We start from the raw sequence: 20,220 nt of genomic DNA, 5'->3' as shown, positions 1-20,220 counted from the left end.
CACAGTCCTGTTTTTCTCAATAAAAGTTGGTGCAGTTCTGTTCTGTCTTCGCACACCCTTTAGTAAAGTAAGACATCTTTGGTATCCATTTACATCTGGAAGTTTTTTGCCATTCTAGACATTTTGAAGGTGATCAGTGGGATGGATCATTCCACTTATATGGTTCTGTGGTACCAGTGACAGTATAACGTCTATGTAGCCTCCATAAAGACTAGACTTTCAACCCAATGCCAACGACTCATTCGTTAGCTTTGAGTTGGCCGAGAAGCGGTGTCCAAATTGTCATTTCTCTGATTAGTGATATGATCAAATGAGCATACCCTGCAACCTCTTGGTTTTGGGCCAGATGTTTCAAGGTCAGGGGCATCAATCTGTCCATCGCCTTAGGAAGAACCTGTCAGTTGAGTACTAGGATGGGATGCAGTCGTGCAGGTCACATTCATCTCCTTTTACCATGGGACATTGCCCATAGGTCCTTGGATCCTATGGTGGATGCTCAACAAGTCATATAGTTCACCCAGCTCTTGAGAGACGTGTTACATCTTTCCTAAGGTGTGCAGCTGCAAGGAGGTTTGTGGGACTGGCCTCCATCCTTTCTCCTGTCTTCCTTCCTTTTCCAGTGGGCGGAAGAACAGTGAACGAGCTGTCACTTGTTAGACTGATATGCATGTAGGTGATCTAGATTGAGTGTCCTATCTATAATCTAGCTCTATTTTGGTTAGTAGATGCAAATCCTTCTTTCTCTCTAGCAAAGTTAGAGAGGGACTGACTATGAGCAAACCAGTTGTTTATCCTTAGCTTTTTAGTCTCCGACACTGTGGGGTCATCCAAACATTTTCGAATCAAGGATTTTATGTTCCTTTAATTCGAAATGCCCAGAAGTCTGACAATTGAACATCTCTCTTGTTCAATAGATCAGAGGTATGGTCTCCTTCCTTTGCTCTTTCATGACCAGGAAGAGAGCGCCCAGGTGAGGCAAACTACCAGTTAGTTCAGAGATTTACTCAGAATCCTCCCTCCAAAAGTAAGTCTCCCATATGTAAAGACAGAGGGCTTGTATTCATGTAGGAACAAATGACAAATTTTTTAAGTAATTTTTATTTTCCCTAAGATACAAACCTGAGGTCTTTAAATTAAGGGCCCACCTCTTTCAACCCCTCGTTCTCTTACCTGGGCCAAAAGGTAAACTACGTAGAACTGAATGTATACCGACTTAATGGGTGGTGCTTCTGCCCCTACCATTGGTAACTGTCCCATAACCTCCTTCCAAAAGTTTAATGTCTGGATTTCCAGCTCGCTGAAAGTTAATCCAATATGCAAAGACCTCAGGTTTGTATGTTAAGAAAAATACAAATTACTCCAAAGGTTTGTCATTTTATCATATAAACATGTTAATCATAGGGACTAATCCCCCTCCTGTTCCAGCGTTTCCAGTCCTTACTAGGTTACAATAATATCTGGTTCAGGATACTGGTGCAATTTGGGTTAGTTGTACAGGCAGTCCCCAGTTAATGGTGGGCCTCCATTCCCAGCCGAGCACTGATAACCGAAAATCGTTGTTAACCAGCACATCACAATAATTTTGGTAATAAATGGCGTTTATGTTGCCGTAAGCACTGATAAACCACTTAACGGGACTGTTAACTGGTTATCGGCGCCAGTAAACCATTTAAAGTCAGCATTAAAACTCTTACCAGTGACAAATCCACGCTACCAGCGCCTAAAGATCTGAAAATGACATCGTTAATAAAGATAAAACCAAAACGCCATTAACCGACCCTGCTGGTAAGTGCGGACTGCATGTACTTTGAAGAAGGCTATGATTAATGTGTATAAAGTCTGTCTGTACATTATAATAACATTGCATTGTAAGTCTGTATTAATGCAGTCATGGCATACTTTTATTTTACTTCATAATTGTTGAGAGATGGAAAGATTTTGTGGTTGTATGAAGTGGAGGAGGTTTAAATATTTGTAATATGCTTTTTATTATTCCAGGTCTGCATGAATATAAATGACTATAGTTTAGTTTGTTATTTTAATAAATTGATATTGCAGTATTCGTGCTCCCTCTCTGGTTATATGCAGACTTGGATAAGTAAACGCCCCGTATTCGCAGTCACACGATTCGCGGACCCACCTATTCGCGGATTTCTCTGGAACGTATATACGCATTATTCGCTGAAAATTTGCCCATTCACATTATTTTTCATAGAGAAATATTCAGTAATTAGTGTATTTTCATCTCATTTTCTTGACTAAGTGCACTTTTTCTGATAAAACTATTAAAATACTCAGGTAGTGCTTGAGTTACGATAATTCACCTTATGATAATTCAATTTTGCAATGGGGTAAGCAATTAATACCGATACGACAATATAAAGTATTTTTAAATTTTGCGAGGCGAAGCGCAGGCAGCAGCGTACAGTCAGACAGAGAGAGAGACCAAATTACAAAAGACCAACTTCTTTTCCTCCATCTCTTTATGCAGTTTTCTAGTTAAAAATTAAAAGAGAGTGATAAAAGTATTGTTAGTAACGTTATACTCTTGCATAAATGCGTACAGCCATAAACAACCAATAGAGAAACTTGTTTTGCTTCACCTCACAACAGCCGTTTTGCTTGCAGTTCAACCATCTTATGGTAATACACAGTTACCGTAGGTTATAGTGCAAATGACGTTAAGTGAAATAGGACTGATATATTTTTACATTATACCCAGATTCGGTATGGATAAAGGATCGGCAAGGAAATAAACTGCTAAATTTAAGCTGCAAGTTGTAGCTAAAGCTGAGAAAACAAAAGTTCAAGCTGCTAATGACTACAAATTATCGTGCATCGGCAACATGGATGAAACTCTACTGTAATTAAAATTGGAGAGAAAGTAATTTAATCAAAACTACTGGGCATGAAAGAACACATTACAGGCAGTCCCCAGTTATCAGCAGGGTTTCTGTTCTGAGGGTGTGATGATAACTGAAAACCCGATTTTTGGGGCTTATTGGTGCCAAAAAGCACTGATTTTTGGTTATTGGCACCTCTTGTTAGATATGTATCAACGCCAATAAGCTGAAATCTGAGATTTTCAGCGCTGAAAATTGCAGATTTTCTTTGCTATACAAGCGCCGTTAACTGGAGACTGCCTGTACAGCTATTTTTATGCTGATAAACGATAAATACATAATGCTCGTATTATGATGAAATCGTGACAATAGCAAACAGAATCTATTTTTTTTACACAAAACAAACGCCCCCAAATGGCCAACATCATCTATTAACAAAAAAAAAGCTAAATTAATTTCACAACGAGACATATTTAAGTTATAATATTTCTACTTAAAAACACTATGTATAATGAAAAATAACCTTGCCCCATATAAATAAAGTATTTAGAGATTCATTCACACTAACTAGATGCAAGAAAAGTGCTCTGAACTGAGTTAAATAAAGTGGTCTTGGTTAAATATGGTGAAATAAGCACCACATAAACGATTTCCAAACCAAAACATCGATCGCAATTTATAATACAAAAGCAATATAAGAATATAAACAATATTATTGGATACAGTGAATTATGGCATAACATTTTAAAAGATCCATATTTGTTATGTTGATGTTTGTATAATACGATATGTGAATACAGTGTGTGGTATAATGTAGGCTATGCTACCATATATGTATATGATATACTATAGTGTAGGCTAAGCTAACTCTTGTTTGTTATTCAATTTCTCTTTGTATTGAATTATCATAAGTCACTCTGCATGAACCTCCAGAATTAGCTGATATTAATAATTACTATACCGTGTATGTTTAGAGTATACTTTATAGTGTAGGCTAGGCTACCATATACAGTGTATGTATACATGGCACCGAATACTCTAGTGTAAGATAGGCTATATTTGAGATACGTTTTTTCCAACAAACTTTTTTTTTTTCCTAACCCCATCGTAAGTAGGATAATACCTGTATAAGCATTTTTAGTTTTTTTTTTTTTTTTTTTTTGAACTATCAAAATAGGCAGTTATAAGTGTTTTTAGAAGGGTTCTGAGTATTTGTGGGTTTTAGCTATTACCTCATGAAGGTTTGTTTGCATACCCTTGCAAATATGGGGTGTTTACTGTATGGCTGGTTGGGTTAAGGAGCTGCCACCTAAATTTTTACAAGCCACTATTGTAGATTTGTGTTATCTGGGTTATCAGTGTTATTAGGATATTTACAATATTAGGGGACATGAATTCAGGTATAGGCCTATAAATATAATGTGATTATTCTTTGTCTTGACAGATCCTCATGAAACATTTTAGGACTGTGCCAGTTGCTGAAAAAGAGTGCCTTACCTACTTCATATACATGATTAAGGCCAATCGATCGAAGTTTGATCAGAGGAATGGTTCCAATATTGACATGTGACCTCAGGTCTCAAAATGAGATGTTTGAACTTCACGCAGGATTCCACAGGATGAAGAGTCTGCAGTGGCAAGCATGGCTTTTGTAGATTTTTGTGGAATTATTTTTATGGCTTTAATATCTTGATTGCTTTTGGTTAAGGTGTCTCCAAAGCTCTCAAGTAAAGTTTTGGTACTTAAAATTTAAGTACTTCTTATAAATTTTATTTACGATTTGAGTATCCTCCCTCAGATATTACTTTTAAGAGTATGTGAAACTCTGGTCAGTGATAGTTTTATATTTTCAAGGTATTTCTACCATATATGTTGAAGAAATGCTTTAAAATATATATTTATTAAGATAGAACAGATTACCATTACAGTGATGTATGCCAGAACATGTGACTGAAGAGTTACCTTTACAATAGTCCAGAAAGTATCCAATTTCAAGGTTGTTTTATGAAATGGTGACATTTTAGATTTTGAGAGTTGACTCTTTTGTATTCCAGAACATATAGGTTAAGATGATACAAATCAATTGTATAATAAAGTAAATTTTCAAATCCCCTTCGATGAACTTTCTGGCATTATTTTAGACACTTGCTAGTCCTTAATTATATAAATTTCATGCTATTTACAGTTCATTCCATTATCATTCATTCTCATAAATATTATTTTTAATATTTTGAAAAATGTCGTATGAAAAACAGCTTGATAATAACAATTTTTTGTTTTAATTGCTCATTTCCTGTTTTGTTTTGAAAAGGAGTGTAATTGTTTAGAACATTCTTGTGACTGTTGGTGTTCATGGAGGATTGTACACTTTTCCTGTAACAGTTTAAAAATTTAATGTCAACAGTTGTAGCATTTACAGAATTATAAGCTAATTTTGTATAGGGCCTGGAAGCAGTCGTTCATAATGATGTTGTACAGATTGTATAAATTATATCAAATGTATGTAAATGTAATTGATATTTGCAATTATTTTGAATTGAGTGACTATTTATTTTGTAGATAACATGACAATAAACCTTAAGTCCCTCTACTTATGTACTTGTTCACAATTTTTCTAATGAAATATTCTTTATTTTTTGTATGAAATATCCTTATGTATTCTTTCATGAAATTTGAAGATGGCATTGTACTTACTTAACATTGACTGAGGTAAGGTGAATAGATGAATGTTAATTATTGGCACTCTTGTTGATTGTTCCCATTTTTATGCCAGCTTTCTACCTGTGGCAAATATTAATTTACCTATGTATCCAGCCTCTTGCACAGATCTGTTTACTGAGGTTAAAATTTTGTTTTATAAATCACTATAATATATATATATATATATATATATATATATATATATATATATATATATATATATATATATATATATATATATATATTGTTATGAAGAGATCAAGCACCTGGTTATTACACAAATAGGTCAACAAATCTGTTGTACAAATGATAATACCAAAAGTTACCTCATATCGACCTGATACTTGAAACCTCATAACAAAGTCGACTGAATATCTAAAGGTACAATGATCCCTGTAACGACCCAGTGGAGTGAATTATGCAAAATTCTTTAACATACTCAGGGCAGGCTGTCATGACTGACCGGCAGATGCAACAAACAAAGGAGGAGAAAACAACAAAAACAATAAAATCGAGCTTAATATTGATTTATTTACAATATTTACAAGTGAATCGGGTCTGGTAAAAAGATAAACCATAAATACAAAAATAAGCCAAAAGGCAGCACTAAACAAAAGCAAGTTAAATAAACAATTAACTTTATAAACAAAAAGTAGCTAAAAAAAGGCAAAAATAAACAACAGCAGGCAGAAAATAAAATACAAACATACGTCCTCCATCAGGGCACCAAGACAGCCCTCAGCTGTGCAGCAGGGACAAAACCCATCAACCAGAAAACCCCGATGGAGACGTCAGGACAGCCTCACGCTGTCATCAAAGATGAGCAGCTCGTGGTCACACGACTACTCATGGTCACACCCCACCTCTACGGCGTGCTCCGCCCGTAGCCGTGCTCAATTTGCTGCTCATAAACTCGACCAACGTCGACTCCAAAAACTGCCTGCTGCTGCCACTGCCGCTACTCTGCTGCCCTACCAGACCCGACTGGCGAAAGAAAACGCAGCTCACCGAGCGAAGAACATCAAAACAAAAAAACTTGAAGGTAAGGCAGGCAATCCACAAAAGGAACGAGCGGGGGAACCAGCAGTTCCCATGGCCATCATAACGTGACACCTCACCTAAAAGAAAAAAAATTATTTTTTTTTTTTTTTACTCATGATCCCCTCAATGCCATGTAACAACCCCGCCAGCCAAAACAGAGCCGCCTGTCACAGTCGCCATTGTAACGACCAGTGGGCCGTTATGCAGGTTCTTTAACATACTCAGGACGGGGCTGTCATGACTGACGGCAGATGCAACAAACAAAGGAGGAGAAAACAACAAAAACAATAAAATCGAGCTTAATATTGATTTATTTACAATATTTACAAGTGAATCGGGTCTGGTAAAAGATAAACCATAAATACAAAAATAAGCCAAAAGGCAGCACTAAACAAAAGCAAGTTAAATAAACAATTAACTTTATAAACAAAAAGTAGCTAAAAAAAGGCAAAAATAAACAACAGCAGGCAGAAAATAAAATACCAAACATACGTCCTCCATCGGGCACCAAGACAGCCCTCAGCTGTGCAGCAGGACAAAACCCATCAACCAGAAAACCCCGATGGAGACGTCAGGACAGCCTCACGCTGTCATCAAGATGAAAGCTCGTGGTCACCCACGACTACTCATGGTCACACCCCACCTCTCGACGTGCTCCACTTGTGGCCGTGCTCAATTTGCTGCTCATAAACTCGACCAACGTCGACTCCAAAACTGCCTGCTGCTGCTGCCATCACCGCTTCTCGCTGCCCTACCAGACCCGACTGGCGAAAGAAAAACGGCAGCTCACCGGCGAGAACATCAAAACAAAAAAACTTGAAGGTAAGGAGGCAGCAATCCACAAAAGAGCAATGAGGAACCAGCAGTTCCCGCAAAACCATCATAACGTGACAATCCCATAAACTTATGTATCACTGGAGAAAATCTGTGTAACTTTATCAAGTTATGGATGAGGTAACAATTATTAAGTTATATCCAGATTACTGGAGTATGAGTTTCACTTCAACCAGCACTGTAGCTGTCTCTCTGGTTCTATTTTACCTAGATAAGTCTCAGGTGAACAAACAGATACATCACGTACCTTGTACACACTCATTAATGTCTGTAAGTACTGGTAATCTAAATGAAACACTATGTTTTAAAAACTTTAAACAAACAGGGTCATTTCTAAGTTCAAAATTTATATGTAAAGATACACAAAAATGAAAACACCAAAATCACCAATAATGTGTTTAAAAATTACATCAGTCTTTTATATAACTTTCCTTATAAAAAGAAAAGTTAGACTCACGTCTTTCTAAGACTTATTCAAACACAACAATTCTCTTTTACCAAGAATATCTCTTAACAAAGCTCAAGTCAACACATTACCTTTAGTAAATATTACACCAATATATATCTCCTCTTCAACACTTGTACAAAATAATATTCCTGAACCCTTCTACAAAATTAACACACTCCTGGGGTGAATTTAACAGAGCTTTTACAGACACTTTTACAGAGAGAGAGAGAGAGAGGTCTGGGTCTAATGGCCCTTTCTACTAGACTGCTGATGCCTTTTTTAAGACACTGGATTTACGTCTCGTAGGCTGAGAATACACATAGGGTGTTCACAGAGAATACACGTATGAACACACCTACACACTGCGTGGCACAAAGTATACTTTTCGTACATGATCGGTTCGAAGCGAAACTAACCTTATCTCATGATTGACACTTCCTGGTTCAGGGTTCACAAAATCTTTCGTCAGCCTGAGGCAGCGGGGCACACATTAGATACGAAATAACACCACTTATCTGTAATTCCTCTTCTCTCTTTCTTAGACTACGAACAGAATAGGCATAGGCAGAGTTAATAACGACGGAATAAACATACAGTGATAAAGACATAACAGTTAACTCACTGACTGGGTGACAGCTCGTCACGATAACAAAAGTAAATGCTTTTTCCCTAAGCCACCTGAACAAACAGAAAAGAGAGCCTTTATTCTTTCTCTCGGCAGACAGGATGTAGCGATCTGATAAGCTTTTCAAAATACAATTTCAAAAGATTAAACAAAAGAAAAGAAATTATCCCACAGAATCATAAGCTTACACATAACACACAATATATCTGTAAGAAAAGGACATTTTAAAATCACGTCTTCACAACAAATGATGAATCTTGTCAAAAAAAAAAAATTTTCACAGAGACATTACAAACACTTACAAAATAGTTATAAATATTATATCACCTTATAATATAATATATATACATATATATATATATATATATATATATATATATATATATATATATATATATATATATATATATATATATATATATATATATATTTACTATATATATATATTATATATATATAGAATTAAATCAAAAGTTCCAGGAAAAATTCAATATACTCTTTTATTTAAGGAAATTCAAACATAATTTTCTACATATCTACCATCTAACTCTATACACTTCAAGGCGCTGTTTCCACCTCTGCAACCCTTCTTTGTAGAAATTTGGGACCTTTCTATTAAACCATGTTGAAACTGCATGTTTAGCAGCATCCAAGATTCAAACCGGACTCCTCTTAAGTGTTCCTTGAGTTTTGGGAACAGGAAAAATTCTGAAGGAGCAAGATCAGGACTATAAGGAGGATGTGGAAGAGTTTCCCACCTAAATTTCCGTAGGACTTCTCTGCAACCCCTTGATGAATGTGCTGGAGGCGTTATCATGATGGAACAAAAATTCTGCTGGTGCAACTTTCCTCGGCGTTTTTAGCCAATGCAGTCTTCAGTTTTTGCAAAAACACCTTTGTAGTAGTTCCGGTGATTGTTTTTGTCCTTCAAAATCAATCAAAATCACTCCTTTGAGTCCCAAAACACTGTTGCCATAACCTTCTGGGCAGATCTCGCCACTTTGAACTTCACTGGTGCAGCTGAACCTCTTGGTAACCATTGCTTTGATTGAATTTTACTTTCTGGGTCATATTGATGGATCAAGTTTCATCTCCAGTAACAATCGGTCAAAAACTCTGATTCATTTGATTCAATCTTTGTTAAAACTGCAAGAGAAAGTTCAGCTCTTTGATGCAGTTATCTTAGCAACGCTTTTTGGGACCCAACGTGCGGAAAGTTTACTCAAACCAAGATTTTCATTTAAAACTTGAAAATGCGGAACCATGGGAGATCCCCAGTTTCATTAGCTATCATATCGATAGTAATCCGACGATCTTCATCCACTAGATTCTGCACCAAAGCCACAATTCTTTCATTTTTGCAGTCGATGGTCTTCCCTCTCTTGGGTTGTCTTTGAGGTCCTCCCGACCATCCGCCGTCGCTTTATCAATCATAAACAACTGATTTAGATGGAGAAGAATCTCCATAAACTTGTTGCAAAGCTTCAATAATTTTTCCTGGTTTTCCAATCAAGCTTGGTCAGGAACTTGATGTTAGCTCTCATCTCAAAATTTTTATTTTCCATGGGTTCAAAGTTACTTTTCTGAAGCAGATGTTAACACGACAGTAGCAAGAGGATGACTGAGGTAACAAGTCTATATGGATCACTACATCACAGATAATTGTTTACCAAGTATTTAGGTTGTTTCATTCCTGTATAAATACATCATTCAACAATTTTCCTGGAACTTTTGACTTACCCTCGTATATATGTATGTATGTATGTATGTATGTATATATATGTATATATATATATATATATATATATATATATATATATATATATATATATATATATATATATAGATATAGATATATATATATATATAGATATATATATATATATATATATATATATATATATATATATATATATGTAATATATATTACATATATATATATATATTATATATTACATATATATATATATATATATATTACACATATATATATATATATATATATATATATATATATATATATATATATATATATATATATATATATATATATATATATATATATATATATATATATATATATATATATATATATATTATATATATTACATATATATATATATATATATATATATATATATATATATATATATATATATATATATATATATATATATATATACATATATATATATATATATATATATATATATATATATTTATATATATATATATATATATATATTATATATATATATATATATATATATATATATATGTTATATATATATATATATATATATATATTTATATATAATATATATATATATATATATATATATATTATATATATATATATATACTATATATAAGGGATTTTGACAAAGGAAAAATCTATTTCTGAGAAGGTCACGTGTCACCGGTGAAATTCCATTACAACTGGGCTAGAGTATAACCTTGCTAGATATATGCCAGAGAAAGAGCTTTCAGGAAAGCTGATTTTTACCCCAGTCGAGCGTCTTCTAGGAGCGTCGGTATGAAGGGTGAGTGAATTACCACTGCCACGGAAACCTGAAAGATCTCTCTCCCTATCAAAATCCCCGGGAACAGGCGGTGAGCCGTTACAGCCCCACACCAAACACCCGCCGGGGCCCAGCACCGCGCCACCTACACTCATTCCATGCTAGCACTAACCCCAGACGCATGTGCAGAGGGGAGAGTACTAAATAATGCAGGAGGAGGGTCACGGATGACAGGACCTTCCTCAAATAGATTTTCCTTTATTAAATCCCTTTTCTGAGTCCAGTCCGTAATCGGCCCGAACGAAACTCATCGATGAGAATCATGCCAAGGCTGCAACTACCAGGAAAAGAAATGGAGAGGTAATCTGAGAAAAGGCAAAAGTTTTACCAAAATAATTTTAATTAAGCAATCTCTTCATTAACTTAAGAACACTAAGACTAAGGCATATTAAATCTAAGGCACGGTAAAAACTTAATACTATGAAACATGGGCGGGTCTGACACGGCGAGACTTCAAAACCTTAAAATTACTTAAAGCAAGGTGAAACATGAAAAAGCACAAAATAACTGCAAATATAACCTTAATACTATACACATAAACTTAGGCTAAACACGTAAGAGACAAAATGTTAGCATTAATATATACATTCATCCCCAGAGTGCGTGGAGACCAAATAAAAACTGTCCAGTACCCCACAAGAGAAACAATCATGGCATGTCAGATTACACTTTTCCATCAACAGGTACAAGAAACATCAATATGAGGAGCCAGGCAGTGAGGTATAATCAACCAGAATAAGCAGAAAGTAAATGGGGCAGGCGGGCGGGGGAAAGGAAAGGACAAGGATATGATTAATTAAGGTGGGGAGATGACACTTCCACAGCTATGATGAAAATTTCCAGAGACAGGCGTTTTTTAAATAGTAGGCGTTTAAACACTAGAGGTGATTTCCAACCCGTAAATTTAGATAACTCCGAAAAGTCCATATTATGAAAGCAATTAATGGAAGTAGCAACTGCTCGAATATCATGAACCTTGGGGACTGAATCTGGGTTGGCCTGTTTAATGAAATATAAAATTTGTTGTCTTATAGCATTTAGTGAAAGAGTACCACCTTTCTCCCTGATAAAAAGAGGACCCGACTTACTCTGTGAGTTCTTAAGGTAAGATTAAGTGTATAAACTGGACATAAAGACTGGTCTTGAGGAAGGGGCACCACCTTCCAAGGACCACCTGTCCTGTGGGTCTTCGTTCTTAGCTAAAAATCTAGGGTCAGGGGAAAGGAGGACTGACCTCTCAGGCAGGAGGAAGTTCACATAATTATCACACCTCTAGTGAGAGCCACGACAGCTCTGAGATTCTAGCACCTGAAGCCAAGCTAATCCAAAATAAAGTCTTCCTTAACAGATCTGATAAGGGCAATGAAAGTTATCCATCTCTGATGCTAACTTGAGGACGTCATTGGCTCCAGTAACAGACTGTGGGCGTGATACTGGTCTCGAGCGGCGCATGCTCTGGGGATAGATGAAAAGTAGGAATCTGTAAGGTCGATTTTAAACCGTGAAAACTGCCCAGTAATAGTGGCCGGAGCAAGGCCTTTCTCAAACAATGATCTAAAGAAGGAAACTCCTAAATTAGCTGTCATGATTTTGGCTTCAGATTAGCTGGAAGGAGGCTAATTTTTGACTGCTGAGTCATACTGTCTAATAGTAGAATCTCTTTATCTGATTCTAAAAACAGGTGTTGACAGGGTCAATGTTAGCTCCTTTTTGAGCTATAATTTTATAAAGTCCATAAAACTAGGACATTCTGAATTCTTGAAACTGACACAGTCTTAGTTTGTACTGTCTGAGTCAGAATGGGGCTTGGGAATCCGAGACTCCGTATCCCAGTTCCTGAAGAGGGAACCAATTGCTCTTCGGCCAATAGGGAACTACTAGAGTGAGTGACCTTTGAATGTCCTGAGTTTGTGTAAAACTTTCAGCAGTATTAAGTTTATTGGGGAAAGAATAAATCTTCTCCCAACTGTTCAATCTCTACTGTCATTCTGCGTCTATGGCGAAACGCCTGAAGGGTCAGGTTGGGGGCCACACATAACAGGGAGCTTGATTTGCTCTCCGTTGCGAACAGATCCCACTTGGAGGCCGGAACCCGGCGGTAAATCCACTTGAAGATTCCCGTCCAGGGACCACTCCGTGCTCAGATGTTCTGGACAGGAATCCGCCTGCGTTCGTACCCCGCTAGGTGGGTGGCGCAGCAGGTGCCAGCCGTGCTTGTTCGCCAGGAGAAGATAGCAGCATTACTTGGCCGTTTACTCGGCCTGATTTGGGCCGCCCCTGTTGATGCAATGAACTACCACTCGCTGTCAGCACAACCTGATATGAATCCGGTTGGGGGGCGGATTTTTCTTCAGAGTTAGGAAATACCGCCATAGCTTCCAGAGATATTTATATGGAACTGCTGAAACATTGTGGACACGTTCTTGTACTTTGTTTGGTGAATATCCCCCAGCCGCAGAAGGCGTCTGTGAACTACTAGTGCCGGGAGATTGAAGCGGAACTGTATTGGACAGGCCTTTGACTGAGGCCCACGGTGCAGCCTTGTCTTTAAGATTTGAGGGATAGAGAGACCTTGTCTCTGGGCTTGACATTGGCACCGACTCCATACCTCTGTTTATGTCTTTTAACCGCTTTTAATAGCAGGTTTTGTCACTGAGGCAAACTGAAGAGACAGGACCTTTCTTTGGGACGGCGGGATGCTGATGGATTTTGAGGAATCTCCTGGTGAGATGCTATCTCTTTCCTCTTGGGAGCGGAAGGGACAGCGTGTGGATGACAGATCCCATTGGAGACCCAACCCTGAAACCGGGACTCGAGGTCAGGCGGGACTTCTCTCTGTTCAGTTGGAAACCTAGAGCTCAGGAGGCTTTGATGACTATGGACGTGGCTTTTTTCCCTGAGCACTCCCGGAACTATTGGTGCCCAAATTATCCAATCGTCCAAATATGCTAGGGATATCCCTTGAGACCGGAGTTGCTGTACCACCGTCCGCCAACGTGAATATCCTGAAGCGCAATGTTTCAGACCAGAGGGCATGACCCTGAAGGAGTGAACTTGATTCCAGGTCTGAAACCGGGGAACTGAGAGAAGTTCAGCGCCGGAGACTGATGATAATAAGCGTCTGAAAGATCGATAGAGAGTGGTAGCGGCTCCGCGCGGAAGTAAGAGTCCGTACCTGAGCTACACCGTAAGCATGCGAGAATTTGTCGCATTTTATGTAGAGAGATTTAGGCGCGCTGACAGATCCAGGATCCTCTTTGCTGATCAAGGAGTCTTTTTGGGAACAGTGAATAACCTGCCTTGAAACTTTAGGTGCCTTACTTTCTTTATTGCTCGTTTGTTGAGCAATTCTGTCTATAATCCCTTTGGGATTGCTGTAGATGGCTGGTAAAACCTGGTTAGAGGAGGAGGTTTTGATCCAGCTCCATCCTGGGCCTTTGGACACAATGCTGTGTGCCCAAGGGACTGAAGGTCCAGTGGTCCTGAACCCAGACAGGCGACCGCCTGTGTTCTGTTGGGAGGGGCGGGTTCATTCCCTACCGTCAGGTCTTCCCCTTGGAGTGGTGGGCTTCCCTCTATAGGGGGCTTTTGCCTCTTCCTCCCCTTACAGCCCAGCCCTAATGGGCCGTGAAAATAACCACGGCCCTCATATGTGAGGTTGTATGCCGGTGAGGAGCCACATAGGAGGGAGTGCAGCTGGATTGGACCAGCACATATTGTTGGGGGTGAGCCTTAGAAGTGGAAGGCTGCGCCACTGCCGAGACCGGGACGGCTTGGACTACCGCCTGATGGTGGGGTCTCTTAGTATGCCTCCTGACGTTTACCTCCTCTCGATTGGGGGGCCGGCGACTACCAGGTCTTCGGCTTGCCAGGGCGAAATACCCCAGCGAGCGAACTCTGGTTGGCCGTGTAGCCTCGACCATAACACTCGTGACCTCCTCTTGGGGAAGAGGTTGGGTCCCCCAGATCGGAGCTTTTCCGCGAGCTTGTTAGGCTCGTGACGGATGGCTCGCATCGGCGAAGATGAACTTCCTACATTCCAGTGGCCGCCCGATAAATTCAAATAGGTCAGACTGAAACCTGCCAACAGGACCAGCCAAAACCTGAAGAAGGCTCGTCCGAGGAGCAGGAGACGACATTAACTTCAGTAAGGCATACAGGTTCGCGACCGGACTGCTTAACCCGAGGCATCAGCTCGGCTTTCAAGGGCTTCCGACGGCTTGAGACTGCTCGCTGGTGCGTGGAGGCGCCAGAGAATCCAACTGACCGTGAGGTGGATGAGCGATCGACAGAACTCATTACTTCCTGGGAATACCAGGATGGGGTCTGTCTCCCTTAGCTGTGGTAGCAGTTACCATCGAAACACCTTTCGGACGTGGCCAGAGGCGACTTTGTCAAACGGGGTGGGTAGGTTGTCTCCCAGGGCCCGAACATGGTAAGTTCCCCTTGAAAGGAGTCAACCGTGTTGTCTGCCTGCCACTCCGTCAGAGTCTTGCCCAGGAGAGCCGACTAGACTTGGTCCCTGGGACGATGACAGTCTCCCTAGGAACCTTATCTGACCGAATCAGAAGCTTCCTCGTGAGCGGCCTCACGAAGCCTGGGTAGGGGGCAGGAGATCGGGGGGGAAGAACTCCAATTCCTCCAACCGTCGTGCCAAGACCATCAAGTGTCAGCTTGCCCATCATATTTGGATGGCGGAGAAGCCCGAATCGCCAGGGTTACCGACATCGAACGGCAGAGTCCGCAGTGTCGGGATAACATACTGTGGTTCGGCTGGGGGTGGGTGAGCCATTCCCGCCAGTATGTTTATCATGACTGGCCAACTTCTCAGGGTGTAAATCTCGAATCCAGGTCCTCAATGCGCGCTTATAAAGCTGATTGGCAAGGCCTCTGCGTCCGAAAGCAGGTTGGCGGAGACTTGGTTTTGCAGCCTCTTACTGCACCTTTGCTGGAGGAACCAGACTTGCTCCGGAGGCTACAGGTCCTGAGACGCCCAGCCTTGACGGAGGAAGGGCAATGCCTTCTTGGAAGTCGAGACTTGTAGCCTTCGCCTTCCTTGAAGTCTTCAACTTCCAACTTGGGGATAACGGTGAACTCTATCACCCAGGGAGGAAGAACTTCACAAAGCCTGCAAAAGAAGAAAATGGATGAAGCAGGGGAGTCCAAATAAAGGAGACCCTTTAACAACCTCACTTACCTCACCACTTACCACCTGGTCTACTCTATATTCGCCGGTTCCGGTTAAAAATTAATGGCGGCAACATCACCGAGACTCAGCGTGGGGATATCCGCTTTGGGGTGGCTGATCTCATCCCGAATTTTGCTGGATGATAGGGGTGGCCAGATCTTCTGGGCACTGCGGCCGCCACCCGTGCGCGGGAGTAGGCAAGTCCTCAACCTGGCGTGGTGTGGACTTCCCAAGCGGAACGTTCCTTCAAACCCAGTACACAGGCCGGAGGGATTCCAAGGCGACTTTAACAGAGCTTAAATCGCCTGTAAGAAAACCAACAATTAGCTAAGGGCGAAAACCATTCCGGGAACCTCACCACAATGTATAATATACAATATGAGGAGCATAAAGCAGGGTATTAATGTAAAGACTATCCACTTACCAGCTCATCACGGACAGTTGTACGGGGGCAAGCAAACCTACAACCATCAGGGCCTGCCAAACAATCAGGTCATCAGGCGGACGCACAACCAGCGTGGGTCCGGCGGCTTCGTGACCGGCGTGGGTTTGTTGGAGCGGTGCACGGCTCCCTCACAGCGAACAGTCTGTAAGTAGAAAAGTATAACCTCCCACACCTAAACAAACTAAAGCTGGCAGGGCGGAAACTCAACTGCGGAATACTCCGGTTGGAAGAACTCCCTAACATAAACTGGGCCAATAAGCTCTAAATTACACAGAAGTGGAAGGTAGGATTTCAGACCCGAATTACTCCGGAGATGAAGGAAAAGAGAGATCGAGACTAACCATAAGGGCTGCCAGTAAAATAACGGCGGAGACCCTGGTATGGACCGGACTCACGTATTTATATAATGAATAAAGGAGTACTCCTGTAGACTAACAGACTTATCTAAAAATAAAACAGTAACAAGTGATGGTGGAACTCAGAGGGCGGAGGATCGTTCCCTATAATGAAAAACCTTCCGCCCCTTACTTTGCCGGACAGGGCCGGGTAAAATGCTCGTATGTTCATAACATGGGCTGAGCAATATGCCGTATCCGCGGTAATCCGGCCGGAGACGAGGAGTGACTTCGAGCAGCGTTCGAGTAAACAACTCCACCAACCCCAATGGCGATGCTGGGGACGATATGGGAGGGGGCAGATCCCTCAACCAACAAGAGAAGTCCGATTACACAAATAGGTCAACAAATCTGTTGTACAAATGATAATACCAAAAGTTACCTCATATCGACCTGATACTTGAAACCTCATAACAAAGAGTCGACTGAATATCTAAAGGTACAATGATCCCATAAACTTACGTATCACTGGAGAAAATCTGTGTAACTTTATCAAGTTATGGATGAGGTAACAATTATTAAGTTATATCCAGATTACTGGAGTATGAGTTTCACTTCAACCAGCACTGTAGCTGTCTCTGGTTCTATTTTACCTAGATAAGTCTCAGGTGAACAAACAGATACATCACTTACCTTGTACACACTCATTAATGTCTGTAAGTACTGGTAATCTAAATGAAACACTATGTTTTAAAACTTTAAACAAACAGGTTTATTTCTAAGTTCAAAATTTATACAGTAAAGTTTACAATCTCAAGATTTACCATTAATTGACAACAGTGTAAGACTTTAAGTATCTCTTAATCAATTTTAATTCACAAAACTTTTGCTTTATCAAAGAAAAACAATCTGGTTATATAAGAATCAAACTATTAGCTATCACTTAAGTGCCAAGCTTTTACCTGGTCTTACTATTACAAACAGTCACCAAATTATTACTGATTGAAATCCACATAGCATTCCCCAAAATCTCTATAACAGGTAGGCACTAACAAAATGCTAAGAAATCACCAGCAAAACATGGCAACAATAAAATCACAATAATATGATAGCACAGACATATAAGAATGCGATACACAAAAATGAAAACACCAAAATCACCAATAATGTGTTTAAAATTACATCAATCTTTTATATAACTTTATATAAAGAAAAGTTAGACTCACGTCTTTCTAAGACTTATTCAAACACAACAATTCTCTTTTACCAAGAATATCTCTTAACAAAGCTCAAGTCACCACATTACCTTTAGTAAATATTACACCAATATATATCTCCTCTTCAACACTTGTACAAAATAATATTCCTGAACCCTTCTACAAAATTAACACACTCCTGGGGTGAGTTTAACAGAGCTTTTACAGACACTTTTACAGAGAGAGGTCTGGGTCTGGTGGCCCTTTCTACTAGACTGCTGATGCCTTTTTAAGACACTGGATTTACGTCTGTAGGCTGAGAATACACATAGGGTGTTCACAGAGAATACACATGTATGAACACACCTACACACACGTATACAAAGTATACTCGTACATGATCGGTTCGAAGCGAAACTAACCTTATCTCATGATTGACACTTCCTGGTTCAGGGTTCACAAAATCTTTCGTCAGCCTGAGGCAGCTGGGCACACATTAGATACGAAATAACACCACTTATCTGTAATTCCTCTTCTCTCTTTCTTAGACTACGAACAGAATAGGCATAGGCAGAGTTAATAACGACGGAATAAACATACAGTGATAAAGACATAACAGTTAACTCACCGACTGGGTGACAGCTCGTCACGATAACAAAAGTAAATGCTTTTTCCCTAAGCCACCTGAACAAACAGAAAAAGAGGCCTTTATTCTTTCTCTCGGCAGACAGGATGTAGCGATCTGATAAGCTTTCAAAATACAATTTCAAAAGATTAAACAAAAGGGGAAAAGTATCACAGAATCACAAGTTTACATAACACACAATATATCTGTAAGAAAGGACATTTTAAAATCACGTCTTCACAACAAATGACGAATCTTGTCAGCAAAAAATCAAAATTTTTTCACAGAGACATTACAAACACTTACAAAATAGTTATAAATATTATATCACCTTATAATATATATATATATATATATATATATATATATATATATATATATATATACATATATATATATATATATATATATATATATATATATATATATATATATATATATATATAAAGGTGATATAAATATTATATCACCTTATAATAAATATATATATATATATATACATATATATATATATATATATATATATATATATATATATATATATATCTATATATATATATATATATATATATATATATTTATATATATATATTTATATATATATTATATATATATATATATATATATATATGTATAACCTATATACATATATTATATAGATATATATAATATTATTATTATAAGGTGATATAATATTTATAACTATTTTGTAAGTGTTTGTAATGTCTCTCTGAAAATTTTGATTTTTGTTGACAAGATTACTATTTGAACTTGGGAAGACGTGATTTTAAATGTCCTTTAAAGATATATTGTATCCAGTTATGTGTGTTTATGATTCTGTGGATACTTGGAATTTTGTTTAATCTTTTGAAATTGTATTTTGAAAATCTTATCAGATCGCTACATCCCGTCTGCCGAGAGTAAAAACATTCTTTTCTGTTTGTTCAGGTGGCTTAGGGAAAAAAGCATTTACTTTGTTATCGTGACGAGCTGTCACCCAGTCGGTGAGTTAACTGTTATGTCTTTATCACTGTCCATTTATTCCTGTCGTTATATATATATATATATATATATATATATATATACATATATATATATATAAATATATGTATATATATATATAAATATAAATATATATATATATATATATATATATATATATATGTATATATATATATATATATATATATATATATATATATATATATATATATATATATATACATATATATATATATATATATGTATATTTATATATATATATATATATATATATATATATATTATATATATTTTATATATATTTATATATATATATATATATATATATATATATATATATATATATATATATATAT

General features: G+C 38.2%; 1 protein-coding gene across 1 annotated transcript in view; it reads left to right on the top strand.

The window, feature by feature from the left end:
- Window positions 1–5,433, top strand: part of Sap30 (SIN3-associated polypeptide 30) — a 120,645-nt gene extending 115,212 nt beyond the window's left edge. Inside the window, exon 5 of the mRNA XM_067108063.1 lies at window positions 4,288–5,433. Within this exon, the coding sequence (XP_066964164.1) occupies window positions 4,288–4,413 (126 nt within the window). The 3' untranslated portion in view covers window positions 4,414–5,433. The remainder of the gene's footprint in view (window positions 1–4,287) is intronic.
- The last annotated feature ends 14,787 nt before the right edge of the window (window positions 5,434–20,220 follow it).

The sequence above is a fragment of the Macrobrachium rosenbergii genome, chromosome 8, assembly GCF_040412425.1.
Source record: "Macrobrachium rosenbergii isolate ZJJX-2024 chromosome 8, ASM4041242v1, whole genome shotgun sequence".
Taxonomy (NCBI): Eukaryota; Metazoa; Arthropoda; class Malacostraca; order Decapoda; family Palaemonidae; genus Macrobrachium; species Macrobrachium rosenbergii.
This window is presented reverse-complemented; position numbering and strand designations above follow the sequence as displayed.